This window comes from Pseudoliparis swirei, chromosome 2 (genome assembly GCF_029220125.1).
Source record: "Pseudoliparis swirei isolate HS2019 ecotype Mariana Trench chromosome 2, NWPU_hadal_v1, whole genome shotgun sequence".
NCBI classification, from domain to species: domain Eukaryota; kingdom Metazoa; phylum Chordata; class Actinopteri; order Perciformes; family Liparidae; genus Pseudoliparis; species Pseudoliparis swirei.
The window spans coordinates 19,021,929-19,036,821 of record NC_079389.1 but is presented as its reverse complement, the minus strand read 5'-3'; the positions used below and the strand labels follow the sequence as shown (position 1 = coordinate 19,036,821).

Genomic DNA, 14,893 nt, shown 5'->3' with positions numbered 1-14,893 from the left:
GTTATTAATACATAATACGGATAATACGGATATGATTTAAGTGGTGTGCTGTCCTTTTATCCCAGACTTCCCTCCAGTATTCCACATCAAGCTAAGAGATCACGTCCTGCTGGAGGGGGATCCAGTCACACTCAGCTGTCTGCCAGCAGGCAGCCCCCAACCATACGTCACCTGGATGAAAGGTGGTGTTAAGTTGTAATAGTTTATTTTGATAACATCTGCAGAGGTCTTATGTTTTTAATTAATACATATAGAAAGATATTATAATAGAAAATATTAGGGAGAATATTGTTATTGTTATTAATGTATTATGAAGCATAGGGGTAATGTTTACTCTATGCAAATGTAAATGGCAAGAATTAATGTATGTTGCATGAGAGTGACTGTATGTTCGTATTATAGATTGACGAGGCCGGTTGAATTCCGTCAAGTGACTTACAATAACAAGGGACTTTTATTGTGAAAGTGACTTTAATGCGGACAATAACAAGACGGGACTCTTATTGTGAAAATACTTGTTTAGCGACTTGACCGGAAGTGAGATCTCGCGGACGTTGCATCTCGTGACGTGCTCACATGTGTTACCATGGGAACATACAGTGCAAACAAACTACTTTCTCTCTTACTCTTGGAACCTTAACGACCGTAACGCTCTTCATCATTTTGAATTTCTGTGTCGCTCACAATAAAAGACCATCGTATGTACGTTGTCCCCAGATAAGAAGCCCCTGGAGATCGATGCCAGGATGAACACGATCGCCTGCCCTGATGGCCGGCAGCTGCTGATGATCATGCAAACCACCAAGAAGGATGCCGGGGTCTATGAATGCGTGGCTACCAGCCCCCTGGCCACAGTGTCCAGCTCCTGCACCATATCTCTGGCCCGTAAGACCTGAGACATAAACCACTTGAAAAAAAAAGTCCATCAGTGAGGAGCAGTACACCGTGTTAGACGTCCTATGCACGATATACAGCGTCCGTGTATCGTACTGCACGTAAACGCATCACGCAATGAGTACCAGGGAGCCAGGGAAGGAGCTGGAGGGCATGTGATAGGCATATAAATTATAAAATCAATACATGTTTGTACAGGTCTGCCTAATCGTCCCGGGACCCCTGAAATACCTCAGATGTACAACAACACGGCCCTGGTGCTGTGGAGGCCCTCGGACACCATGGCACCCTGCACGTACTCTCTGGAGAGGAGAGCGGAGGGTCAGTGCTTCCTGGCGAGGATTCAATGTTTCGTAACACTTTATAAGACGGATGATTATTGTCAAATTGCAAACTGTATTTTAAGAGAGAAAATCATTTAATTTGTGTGAATAATGTGAAGACTATTTCCAAAGACAAACCTGAATTATATTGTGGTATAGATACAAATATCAAGATACTATCTATAAGCCATATCACCCAAGCCTAATGGATGATGGACATAGATTCAAGCATAACGGCGTCTCTCACTATATGCCGTGGGTTGCGACAGGAAGATTTATGAGGAATCCCGTTTTTGGCCAATATATCGCAGCGACTCATATCAAACTAGTTGACACACAACATCCTTCTAATGCAATTCAAACTAGAACAGGCACTCGGTAGAGCGCATACCTTCACATATCACAAGATTGGGCATTGAATTATGAACATTTTGGCATTAGTTGCATGCCAATTGGTTAAAAATTGACCGCGCTATGGTAAAAAGAAGATTATGACCTTGACCCGATCGATCCCAAAATCTAATCAAATGGTCCCCGGATAATAACCAATCATCCCACCGAATTTCATGCTATTCAAGAAGATTTTGACCTTTTTCATGACTTTGACCCGATTCAGTTTAATACTTTTTGTGTTATGCGAATAACACGCATACAAATAAATAAATAAATAAATACACGGCGATCAAAACATAACCTTCTGCATTTTCAATGCGAAGGTAATCAACAAGACCACATCAGCAATACAAAGGGTCTTCAGGTTTCTATGGCAACGCGTGAACTACTTATTAACGGCAGATGAGATCCAAAGATCCGAAGCATAAATACAGCGTAGCAGCCGCACAACAAAGAGACCACTTAACAGAAGGGACTCCCACCCCCCCCCCCTTTCTCTCTCTCTAATGTACAATACGTTACCATGTTTGATAAATTAAACTTGCATATGGATAATCAAAACAAGGTGTTTGCATTTTATATATAATTATAATACGTGTTGTATAATACGACAATAAACTGTCTCTTAAACAAAGCTGGACATGCTGATGGATGCTATTTTTACTCCCATAGGTGAGACCAACTGGCTGATCGTGGCTACGGGGGTGGCAGACTGTTATTACAACGTGGTGGACTTGCCAGCAGGGGGCTCCTTCAGGTTCAGGGTGGCATGTGTCAATAAAGCCGGCCAGGGCCCCTACAGCAACCTGTCGGAGGTCGTGAGCCTGAGTGCTTCAGGTATGTATCGCCCCAAACACACTCGCTGAGACCTTTGTGACTTTATTTTAGACAAATAGTTGCTTTCATTGTGTCTGTATCCTGATAAATGGACAAATCCTGAAAGGGTTAACATTTTTGTTTCAGTGTATTTTTCCCTGTTATATCAGACAACGTTTTTGAGTCCTCGCTTCCCTCCTTTCCCCCTAGAACCAGCTAAATCCACTGCCCCTGTGGTGATGAAGACTGTCCCTGCAACCACTCCTCTCCCTGTGGTGATGAAGACTGTCCCTGCAACCACTCCTCCTCTCCCTGTGGTGATGAAGTCGTCCATGAAAGTGCCTCCCATTATTAAACCAGCTCCGAGCAAACCCGCCGCAGTCGCACATGCCCCGCCTCCGGCCCCCGCTCCATCCGTGGCTCACCCCGCTCCCGCCCATCAAACCGTCAAACCCGCTGTGCAGGTGGATGCCAGCCGTCCGGCCGTTACTCCGCCCGCGAGCGCGGCTCCCTCGGGACGAGCTGCCGCTCAGAGCGCCCCTCCCGTCAAAGCCAAGAGCACCCTCAGCATCAGCGTTGGCAAACCCCAAACCAAATTGGCGGCTCCCCCTGTCGTCCCACCCAAACCTCAAAGCCCTGCACACGCGGTCCCTCAAACAACCAAGAAATCCCCTTCTCCTGCACCAACACCCGCGGCTGTCATCGGTAAGCCCATTTCATCGATTCCGATGTATGTGCCAGCTGCGACCGTGCGGGTTACTCCACCCTCTCAGTCGACCGCCACCCTGTCAGTCACCCCCGTGGCGGTCCCAGCACCCGCGGTTGTCTCGCCGCCCGTGGTGGTGGTGGTGCAGAGCTCGACGCCGCTGCTGCAGGAAGGGGACAGCCGGAGCACCCCGACCGGGCGGGCCACGCCCTCGGGATGCCGGACGCCGTTGGGAAGGCCTGGAGAGGGGTCTCTGCGCCAGGGAGTTCCACAGAAGCCGTACACCTTCATGGATGAGAAAGCAAGGTAACGGCAGATTCTCCCACTTGAAAAGTTGACTCGCGGATACCGTAAACATCTACGGCAGTGTCATGAAATGAAAATCATAATCTTAGAATGAGCTGCTTATATCTGCGCAGAGAGTGGCTCCTCTTCACGGAGTCCACCTTGTTTCTACGGTAACCCAGAGCAGACAAAAGAACACCCCCCCCCCCCAGTTCTCCTGCGTGCCTGGCACGAGGGAGAAGTTTGTCGGTTGCAATCTACAATTTCACCACAAGATGTCGCCACATGCGACACACTGGCCCTCTTAAATCAACTTTTAAATGTAGTGGAGTATTTTCACAGTATGCTATTAGAACTTAAGTAGAGGATCTGAGTACATCTTTGGTGATGTAAAAACAATTTAAAGAAGTGTTTTATCTTTTGGAGCTGTGGACTATTTAGTAGAATGTTCTGCTGAATTATTTTTCATTGTATGCCCCTAATTAATTTGAAATTATAATTATTGGAATATGTCTTTTGAATGTTTTTCCACCAGCCAAAAATATCATCTTTGTTGTTATTCGTAGCTGACCGTCAATCTCTCCGTTTGACACGTGGCATTCGAAGGAGGGAACGATTGACCTTTTCTTTGTCCCGCAGGGGTCGGTTCGGTGTGATCCGGGAGTGCCGGGAAAACGCCACGGGCAACCTCTTCATGGCCAAGATTGTTCCGTACGAGGCGGACACCAAGCAGACGGTGCTGCAGGAATACGACATCCTCAAGTCCCTCCACCACGACCGGATCATGGCCCTGCACGAAGCGTACGTCACCCCGCGCTACCTGGTGCTCATCTCCGAGTACTGCAGTGGGAAGGAGCTCCTCTTCAGCCTCATAGACAGGTGAGTGCTCGTCGTGGAAGCGGTGGCTTCTGAGGCCGGTTTCCTGTTCGTACCGATACCGGACTACGATCTGCCCCGGAGAGTCCTCTAACAAGCGTTTTTTTCTGGTGTGATCCAGGTTCCGTTACTCAGAGGATGATGTGGTCACCTACATTGTGCAGATCCTCCAGGGTCTGGACTACCTCCACACCCGACGCATCCTCCACCTGGACATCAAGCCGGAGAACGTCATCGTCACCTACATGAACGTCATCAAGATCATCGACTTTGGCAGCGCTCAGACCTACAACCCCCTCTTCCTCAAGCAGTTCAGCCCTCCTATCGGAACACTGGAGTACATGTGTAAGGGTTTGCATTTCACACACACACACAAACAAACTAGAACGGGCACTCGGTAGAGCGCATACCTTCGCATATCACAAGATTGGGCATTGAATTATGAACATGTTGGCATTAGTTAGATAAAATAAGATAATCCTTTATTAGTCCCACAGTCGGGAAATTTCAGGATCACAGCAGCGGTGCACATTAGAGCATTAATAAAAATAAAACACTAACAATACTAAATACGAAACTAAAATACTAAATATACAGAGGAAACTAAATATACAAAGGGAAAACAAAGTAAAGTGTTGAGTTGCATGCCAATTGGATATAAATTGACCGCGCTATGGTAAAAAGAAGATGTTGACCTTTTCATGACCTTGACCTTTGACCCGATCGATCCCAAAATCTAATCAAATGGTCCCCCGATAATAACCAATCATCCCACCAAATTTCATGCGATTCAAGACTTATTGACTTATGCGAATAACACGCACGCACGCATACAAATACACGGCGATCAAAACATAACCTTCCGCATTTTCAATGCGAAGGTAATTACTGGGAATGGATAAGTGAAGATGTTCTCATCAGTGTTTTTATGTAATGCCATCGATCAAACCCACATTCCCTCTGCTCTACGGCGAGTTTAAAGCAGAGATAACATTTGACTTTGTGCCTGCTGGATGTTTAAATAAATAAAAGCTGTCGGCCATAAGAACCTTTTATGAGGTTTTAATGGTTGTTACACCTCAAATGGCCGAATCTATGATCCGATGTATGGATTGTTCAAGTCAATACAAATCCTGTACTGCAGTCACGGAGTTAGTTGAACTTCAGGAGGATCGTGAGGATGAAGTACAAACACACACAAGGTCGTGACCAAGTTGATTTCCCCACACAAAGTTATTGTTCCACGCAGAGCCGCGTCCGAATATTAAGAGACGTGACAGAAGAGCGAGGTGTTCTGAGTAGCTGATGATGTTAAAGGGAAATACGTGTTTTTCCTCTTCCCTGCGGTGTTATTTATCGATCTCGATTGTTTCGGCGTGCGTTTCCTTGGTTTGGAGATATCGGTCGTAGAGATGTCTGCCTCGCTTTAATCGAGGAGCTGCAGTTGAAAGAAAGTAGTTCCTACATGAAACTGCTCACAAGAAGGTCTGTGGATTATCTGGAGTAACCGGGTCATGATTTCTGGACATACGCCGTTGGGTTTTTCCAGATTATTGTTTTATTTCTTGGCGCTTTGAGTATGAGAAGCTAAGTGCCACATAGTCACATTGGTCCATCCCAAACTAGGCAACCCACGCCAAAAGTAAGCTAAGAAGTTTTATTTTGTTGAACCACAAAGGTTAAAGTGACACCTTCAAGTGTAACATGTAATAATTTATTGGGAAGAAAATTAAACGAAAGACACTCAATGATACAACATTTAAAAAGAGTAAGAATGAAACCTCTTTCTTTGTTTATTTGGTATCGATTGTTAAGTACAAATTATTGTCACAGATCTTCTGCAGTTACTGTTGACATGTACGGTTGTATGCATCTGTGTTGTGAGTGGGTGTGCACACAGGAGATTAGAAGCAAGCTCAAAGTATCCATTCACACATTTAAAAAGACGACACCATGTTTAGTCATTACACACAGTTTATGTGGTACAAAGACTAATTGCAGGTGTAATTAAAGTCCAGTGTAATATAATGACAGCTGCACTTTCCCTCTTTCTTCCTGCAGCTCCAGAGATGTTGAAGGGGGACGTCGTGGGTCCCCCGGCTGACATCTGGAGTGTGGGCGTGCTCACTTTCATCATGTGAGTACTGCTTTCACAGCTTCCTCCCAGGGAGCCCTCTTTAGACATGAATCTAGTCGTGCTCTTAATTAGAAATGAGGCTTATGCATTTCAGAGATCTCTTTTCTATACACTGTAACGTTTCCCTGGTGCGGACATCCAGCCACTCTTGTGATATTCATTTCATTCACAACTTGCCTAGAGAACAATCCCAGATCGCCGAACCTGGAACATCTGACGATCTCATGCCGTCCATTCTACCTTCCCCGGGAGTTCAGCTCGGTCATCACCACAGCCGTCTACATACCACCACAAGCGGACACCGACGTAGCACTATCGGACCTACACGATGTGTTATGTCGGCATCAGAACAAGTATCCCGACGCGGCTGTGGTGGTGGCTGGGGACTTTAACAAGGCAAACCTAAAAAGTCATGCCGAACTTTCACCAGCACATTACGTGCTACCAGAGGAAAGAACGTTGGACCACTGCTATACGCCATTCAAGAGAGGCTATAAGGCTGTCTCTCTCCCTCCGTTAGGGAAATCAGACCATGCCGCCATTTTTCTGCTTCCGGAGTATAAACAAAGGATCGTGGAAGCGGTAGTGACGAGGACGTAATGCGGTGGTCTGACCAATCAGAGGCTGAGCTACAGGGGCTTGAGCTGGTATATCGACTGGGACATGATCCAATCCAGTTCCAGTGACGTCAGCGAGTTTGGAAGTAGCAATGAGCCTCATAGCAACGCTTAACGGACACCATCGTCCCCACGGTAAAAGTTAGGGACTTTCCTAATCAAAAGCCGTGGGTTGATAGATCCATCCGTGAAGCTGTGAACGCCCGCTGCTGCCTATAACTCCGGTCTTGTATCCGGCAACATGGACGAGTACAAGGCAGCGGTCTATGGACTGAGGAGGCGGTGAAGGAAGCCAAAGGAGGTACCGAGACAGAGTGGAATCACAGATGGAGCAGCGACACCAGGCGCCTATGGCAGGGGCTACGGACTATCACAGACTACCAGAGCAGACCCAAGCAATGGTGAGTGCCGACGCATCCCTAGCGGACGACCTGAACTCATTTTATGCGGTTTGAGGCTAGCAACAACAGCGCTAGCTCGCTTGACTAACAACAACACCGTTAGCGTAGCCGGTGAGTTCTACCGCTGGGGATGAACACACACTCTGTGACCGAGCACAGTGTGAGGAGGGCTCTGTTGAGGGTGAACACCAGGAAAGCTGCAGGTCCAGATGGCATATCTGGGCAGTACTGAAGACCTGTGCTAACCAGCTAGCTCCAGTGTTCACCACAATATTCAACCTCTCCCTGGCTGAGTCCGTGGTCCCCGCCTGCTTCAAGAGATCCACTATTGTCCAAGCGTTTTCTGGTGTGATCCAGGTTCCGTTACTCGGAGGATGATGTGGTCACCTACATTGTGCAGATCCTCCAGGGTCTGGACTACCTCCACACCCGACGCATCCTCCACCTGGACATCAAGCCGGAGAACGTCATCGTCACCTACATGAACGTCATCAAGATCATCGACTTTGGCAGCGCTCAGACCTACAACCCCCTCTTCCTCAAGCAGTTCAGCCCTCCTATCGGAACACTGGAGTACATGTGTAAGGGTTTGCATTTCACACACACACACAAACAAACTAGAACGGGCACTCGGTAGAGCGCATACCTTCGCATATCACAAGATTGGGCATTGAATTATGAACATGTTGGCATTAGTTAGATAAGATAAGATAATCCTTTATTAGTCCCACAGTCGGGAAATTTCAGGATCACAGCAGCGGTGCACATTAGAGCATTAATAAAAATAAAACACTAACAATACTAAATACTAAACTAAAATACTAAATATACAGAGGAAACTAAATATACAAAGGGAAAACAAAGTAAAGTGCTGAGTTGCATGCCAATTGGATATAAATTGACCGCGCTATGGTAAAAAGAAGATGTTGACCTTTTCATGACCTTGACCTTTGACCCGATCGATCCCAAAATCTAATCAAATGGTCCCCCGATAATAACCAATCATCCCACCAAATTTCATGCGATTCGGTTTAAGACTTATTGACTTATGCGAATAACACGCACGCACGCATACAAATACACGGCGATCAAAACATAACCTTCCGCATTTTCAATGCGAAGGTAATTACTGGGAATGGATAAGTGAAGATGTTCTCATCAGTGTTTTTATGTAATGCCATCGATCAAACCCACATGCCATCTGCTCTACGGCGAGTTTAAAGCAGAGATAACATTTGACTTTGTGTCTGCTGGATGTTTAAATACATAAAAGCTGTCGGCCATAAGAACCTTTTATGAGGTTTTAATGGTTGTTACACCTCAAATGGCCGAATCTATGATCCGATGTATGGATTGTTCAAGTCAATACAAATCCTGTACTGCAGTCACGGAGTTAGTTGAACTTCAGGAGGATCGTGAGGACGAAGTACAAACACACACAAGGTCGTGACCAAGTTGATTTCCCCACACAAAGTTATTGTTCCACGCAGAGCCGCGTCCGAATATTAAGAGACGTGACAGAAGAGCGAGGTGTTCTGAGTAGCTGATGATGTTAAAGGGAAATACGTGTTTTTCCTCTTCCCTGCGGTGTTATTTATCGATCTCGATTGTTTCGGCGTGCGTTTCCTTGGTTTGGAGATATCGGTCGTAGAGATGTCTGCCTCGCTTTAATCGAGGAGCTGCAGTTGAAAGAAAGTAGTTCCTACATGAAACTGCTCACAAGAAGGTCTGTGGATTATCTGGAGTAACCGGGTCATGATTTCTGGACATACGCCGTTGGGTTTTTCCAGATTATTGTTTTATTTCTTGGCGCTTTGAGTATGAGAAGCTAAGTGCCACATAGTCACATTGGTCCATCCCAAACTAGGCAACCCACGCCAAAAGTAAGCTAAGAAGTTTTATTTTGTTGAACCACAAAGGTTAAAGTGACACCTTCAAGTGTAACATGTAATAATTTATTGGGAAGAAAATTAAACGAAAGACACTCAATGATACAACATTTAAAAAGAGTAAGAATGAAACCTCTTTCTTTGTTTATTTGGTATCGATTGTTAAGTACAAATTATTGTCACAGATCTTCTGCAGTTACTGTTGACATGTACGGTTGTATGCATCTGTGTTGTGAGTGGGTGTGCACACAGGAGATTAGAAGCAAGCTCAAAGTATCCATTCACACATTTAAAAAGACGACACCATGTTTAGTCATTACACACAGTTTATGTGGTACAAAGACTAATTGCAGGTGTAATTAAAGTCCAGTGTAATATAATGACAGCTGCACTTTCCCTCTTTCTTCCTGCAGCTCCAGAGATGTTGAAGGGGGACGTCGTGGGTCCCCCGGCTGACATCTGGAGTGTGGGCGTGCTCACTTTCATCATGTGAGTACTGCTTGCACAGCTTCCTCCCAGGGAGCCCTCTTTAGACATGAATCTAGTCGTGCTCTTAATTAGAAATGAGGCTTATGCATTTCAGAGATCTCTTTTCTATACACTGTAACGTTTCCCTGGTGCGGACATCCAGCCACTCTTGTGATATTCATTTCATTCACAACTTGCCTAGAGAACAATCCCAGATTGTATTGTGTTTATTGTGCATATTGTGGTTTTTTTGTGACGTGTTTTGAGGGATCCGTTTTGAGTGTGCCAACCCCCCCCCCCCCCCCCACCTTTCCCTCCCGAATCCACCCTCCGATTTTCCAGGTTGAGCGGCAAGTCGCCTTTCATTGAAAATGACCCTCAGGAGACGGAGGTCAGGATCCAGGCGGCAAAGTTTGACCTCTCTAAGCTCTACCAGAATGTGTCCCAAAGTGCCTCTCTGTTTCTCAAAAAGATCCTGTGTAGCTTCCCGTGGTAAGCCGAGTCCTCTGTGCAGTTCCTGTGTTGTACATATGTTATAACATTGCTGATGGCTGAGTGCAAACCAATCACTGACTCAATTGGCATCCCCTTCATTTTATTCGATTTGAAAATCTCTTCCGCAGGGCCCGCCCCTCCATTAAGGACTGCTTCAACAACGCCTGGCTCCAGGACGCCTACCTGATGCGCCTCCGCAGGCAGACTCTCACCTTCACCACGACCCGGCTCAAGGAATTCTTGGCCGACCAGCAGCGCAGGCGAGAGGACGTGTCCACCAAGCACAAAGTCCTCCTGCGGTCCTACCAGAGCTCGCCGCACACCCCCACCAGACCCGCCACGCCAAATGTGCCCACTCCACCCGCCACACCTGTCGGCCAGTGAGAAAAGAAAAAAAACAGGCTTCCAAAACACCACTTGTCCAGATTTGACGGCGTAGGGGGAAACATCCTCAGAGGCTGATCCCTTCAGGTTTGAGTTGTTCAACTTGGTCAGATGAACAAAAAAGAAAGAAAGGACGGAGAGCCACAGTGGCCGAGGGCTGCTCTTCTTCTGTGGTTCTTTAAGTGAATCTCTTTGACACATGAAGGGAACTCTGACAACGTTGGAGTCGTTTTTTTATACAGTGGACCTCGTTCTTTAAGGCAGGATGACATCTTAAAGTTAGTACCTCAAGGTTTGTAACTTTGCATACATTTTGGATAAACGACTTCCTTTCTTACCGTCAACTCTCCAGTGATTAGAGGGAATGCATTGTTGATACGCTGTAGTCACCCACCATGCAAGGCCTAAACCTGCTGTAATAGAGTTTAGATGTGAAAAACATAGAGTTTACAAACACTGCTCACTTTAAAGACAAGGAGGGCGAAGAACAATGGATGCCTTTTCCCCAGCGACACCTCTGCTTCATGCGTCCAGTTTCTAAATGAAATGTTTTTATGACCAGACGTTGATTCTACGATGATCCGTACACTAAGTCCAACATATTTGTGCGACAGTACCAGAGTTTTTGTAGCATTATCAATGATTGTCAAGACTGTAGCAGTTCCAGTTCACTTCTTTTCTTCAGAGTTTTCAGTTCCAGTTGAGTTTGGAGGAGACATCGGAGGAATCTCCACAAGGGCTATTAGAAAAGGACTCTTACAATCGGCACACGTTTACTCCCTAAATGTAACTTAACATGGCAATGACTCAAAATCACATTTAGTTTTGGAATTTGTTTCGAGATGATCATTTCAGGACGGCCGCTGCGTTGGCGCCGAGCGGGCACTGGTTCCTTCACCACGAGGGAGCTAGCGGCCCATTGGCTTCCAGTTCAGCTAAGCTCCTCCCCTCAGCCCAGTGGATCCACTCACTCTCATCTCTGAGTGGACGAAAGGTGCGTTCACACCAAAAGCGAAACTATTTTTTCGCGCGACCAGATCCCATGAAAAGTCAACGTACAGACGCGTGTGGCTGCGATAGACGCGATATTTTTCCGGGCGGCGCGTTTGGGGCGACGCGATGTGGCCGACGCGTTTACAGCGGCGCAATTTACGCCCCGAGTTGAAATATTTCAACTTTGAGGCGGTCATCTCGCAACTCGGACCAATCGGCTCTTGAGTTCCGCTCTCGTAGCGCTGGAAGCGGAAGTCTTTCAGACGTAACAGTAACTTCATCGGTGAAAGTGACCGAGCTGAGTGAGTCTACGGGTGATGTCATGAACCCAAACACGAGGGCGTCAGTGTGTGGGACGTCCTCGACAAGTATAAAGCAGAACTAGTGGTTAGTTATTCTGGTGGATGAAGGAGATGATAACGGTCTTTACGGAGACGAGACACGGAGATAAGCCCCGCCCCTCGCGTCTCAACGCCTATGGCGTGAACACGGTGAACGGTCGAGCGAGTAAACACGCATTTTGGGCGATGCGAAAAATCGTTTTGCTTTTGGTGTGAACGCACCTTTAGTGACGTGAGCCTGTGTGTTCTTATGAGTGTGCATACAGCACATTGCCCACGCTACATCCGTTATTTAATGGAAGATTATCTGGTCTTATTTTAGCTGTAATCTTTAACTGCCAACAGCTATTAGTGTGATTTATTTGTCTTTAAATGTCCATAATTTTCATTTTTAAAACTATTGAATTGATTATAATTCAAATTGATTATAATTCAGATTTGAGTTAGTTATAATTCAATTCTTATTAATTGATTGATGCAGCATCGAGCACCTTTTTGGTTCCTAGCCCGTACAAGCTGACAAGAAGGCCGAGATCAAAACATGAATTCAATACGCACAAAATATCGTAGAGCGTGCACAACATGAAATCAGAAACGTTAGGACAATCGACACAGCGATTTATTAAAAAATCAAATGTAAACATTTCTTCTTATTCCGTGCTTTATATGCGAGATATTATGAGGTACGTCTTAACCCCCCCCAAAAAAAACAAGTCTCGGATCTTCATCAAGAGATTGTAAATGTGACGATACGTTACGATTTGCAAACCATTTCACAATGCTTCAATCATAACTGTTTCTTTGACAGTTTTAGAAATGGGGCGAGAGAGAGAGAGGAGAGAGGGGGGTGGGGGGGTGGTGGTCTGTTGTTTATACCGCTTTGCTCTTTCTTTGAGGGCAAATTCAGTTTTCAGACTAGCATGTGAAACACTTGCACAGTTTTTTGGGATGGCTTTTTCCCGTCACGTGTGTCGATACCCGACACTCGAGGGGTCACTTCTGTTCACTTTAAAAGAAGCGTGGAGGACTTCTACGTCTCCATCTCACGTCGCGCCACACATTGAGAGAGAGTGTTGGTAACTCTGTGAAACTATTTTACTACTTATATATATATTCGGATGCTATTGCTGCATTAATACTGTCCCTTTTCCTATGCAGAGTGGAAGTTAATCACAGAGAGTTGTTGAATGCAACCAACGTGCAGTCGATTGTGTTATTTAAAATCATATCAAATGAAATTACAACAGTTTGAAAGCAGCCAACAGGGATTTTGGGTAGGAAAAAAAAAACAGAGAAAAAAAAGATGCCGACCGCTCCACGTTTTGTATTTTATCTCCCACGCCGTATTTTGTGGAATGTGTTGCAGTGCCTCCTGATGGAGATCAGACCCACGGAGAATTTAAAAAGAGTTTGTTCAATAAATGACAAGTCACTATATTTTGATTCTACGAATGTGACCGCTTCTGTGTGTGTTTTGCACCTTGTTTATTTATTGAGTGACTGTGTTTGTCAAAGCCGCTGCTTTTTATCTGCGTGACCTTTCTGAACCTGGCATGGAGAATGGCATGACAACTGTTAAGGCTGTGAACAATAAAGGAAATGTGACACATTGCGTGGGACACGGTGTTTCAATCTGTCCGACGCGTGGCTCGGCCTGCATCCTCGTGGGAGCCGTGAGCAGACGTTTTGTTCTGTGTACTTTACATGTTCGCTTGATTCGGCACGGGCGGAGGAATCAGAATGTGTCAAATATACTGTCACGTCACGGGCTGTGGAGTAAAAACAGGCACAATTGATAGGTTTAGATAGATAGATAGATAGATACTTTATTAATCCCCAAGGGGAAATTTGTCGTCACAGTAGCAGCACCAATAAACTAAACACACGAGAATAAAATATAAAATATAAAAAACAGGGATGAAAGATATAGATGTATACAAGTAAAATACAAAATGAAGTATATATATGTATATAAAATGAAACATATGTATATATATATACACACACAAACAAATATAATACAATGACTGTGCAAAGTATACAAAGTAAAATATATATGTATACACAATACAATACTAATGACTGCAGTGTAAAATTAAATTAAATATTAAATATAGACAGTGTGCAAAATGCAAAGTGTGTGTGTAGTGTAAATGAAAATGAAATGTATGTGTGTAGTGTAAATAAATGAAATGTGTGAAGTGCAGATCAACATAGTGTAAATATTAAGTTATTATTACAGTTATTGCACTAGGATCTGGCAAGAGGTGATCTGTTATAGAAGAATATATATATATATATAAAGGGGAATGTTTATTCATCAAACTAATAAAAACAAGTCAATGCTTCAACAAAAAGCATCCCGGGGGAGAAAAAGGTTGTTTAAACAAAAAACTTATCGTAACAACGTCTTCGTGACTTTAACTTTCTTGTTAGTCCAATTAGATGCCCTAAGCACCTGCAGCTGGGTGAGTGGTGAGGCAGTCTGGGAGATGTAGTTTCAGCCACTGTGGCCATTTTGTAGTGTGGCCGCTGTCATTGAGTGGGAATATAGCGTCCCTCCACTACCTGTCCCCTTGTGATGCCACAATACACTTGTTAACTTTGGACCGCAGCAGTTTCATCTTATTTACAGTCTTTATGCTAAGCTAAGTTAACTAGCCGCTGGGTGGATAATTCCAGGAGCGATATGAGAGTGGTATCGATCATCTCCCAAAATATCCAAGGCCAAGGCGTCGCTCTACTCTGCTGCTCTGGTGATTACGAGCCTCTCCCAGCCAGCACTTGTGATCATTCCACACATCGTGTGGCTGACGGAGTATTTGCATCATGCTTCCCTGGTCCCTGCTAAGGTTCCCAAAGGCCCCGACAACAT

At 45.1% G+C, this 14,893-nt stretch overlaps 1 protein-coding gene across 1 annotated transcript in view; it reads left to right on the top strand.

Moving 5' to 3' along the window:
- spegb (striated muscle enriched protein kinase b) overlaps nucleotides 1-13,630 on the top strand; it is a 45,325-nt gene extending 31,695 nt beyond the window's left edge. Inside the window, exons 32-41 of the mRNA XM_056433398.1 lie at nucleotides 66-182; nucleotides 718-885; nucleotides 1,093-1,215; nucleotides 2,283-2,447; nucleotides 2,637-3,438; nucleotides 4,057-4,296; nucleotides 7,806-8,029; nucleotides 9,751-9,826; nucleotides 10,148-10,297; nucleotides 10,429-13,630. Coding sequence (XP_056289373.1) covers nucleotides 66-182; nucleotides 718-885; nucleotides 1,093-1,215; nucleotides 2,283-2,447; nucleotides 2,637-3,438; nucleotides 4,057-4,296; nucleotides 7,806-8,029; nucleotides 9,751-9,826; nucleotides 10,148-10,297; nucleotides 10,429-10,684 — 2,321 coding nt within the window. The 3' untranslated portion in view covers nucleotides 10,685-13,630. The remainder of the gene's footprint in view (nucleotides 1-65; nucleotides 183-717; nucleotides 886-1,092; nucleotides 1,216-2,282; nucleotides 2,448-2,636; nucleotides 3,439-4,056; nucleotides 4,297-7,805; nucleotides 8,030-9,750; nucleotides 9,827-10,147; nucleotides 10,298-10,428) is intronic.
- The last annotated feature ends 1,263 nt before the right edge of the window (nucleotides 13,631-14,893 follow it).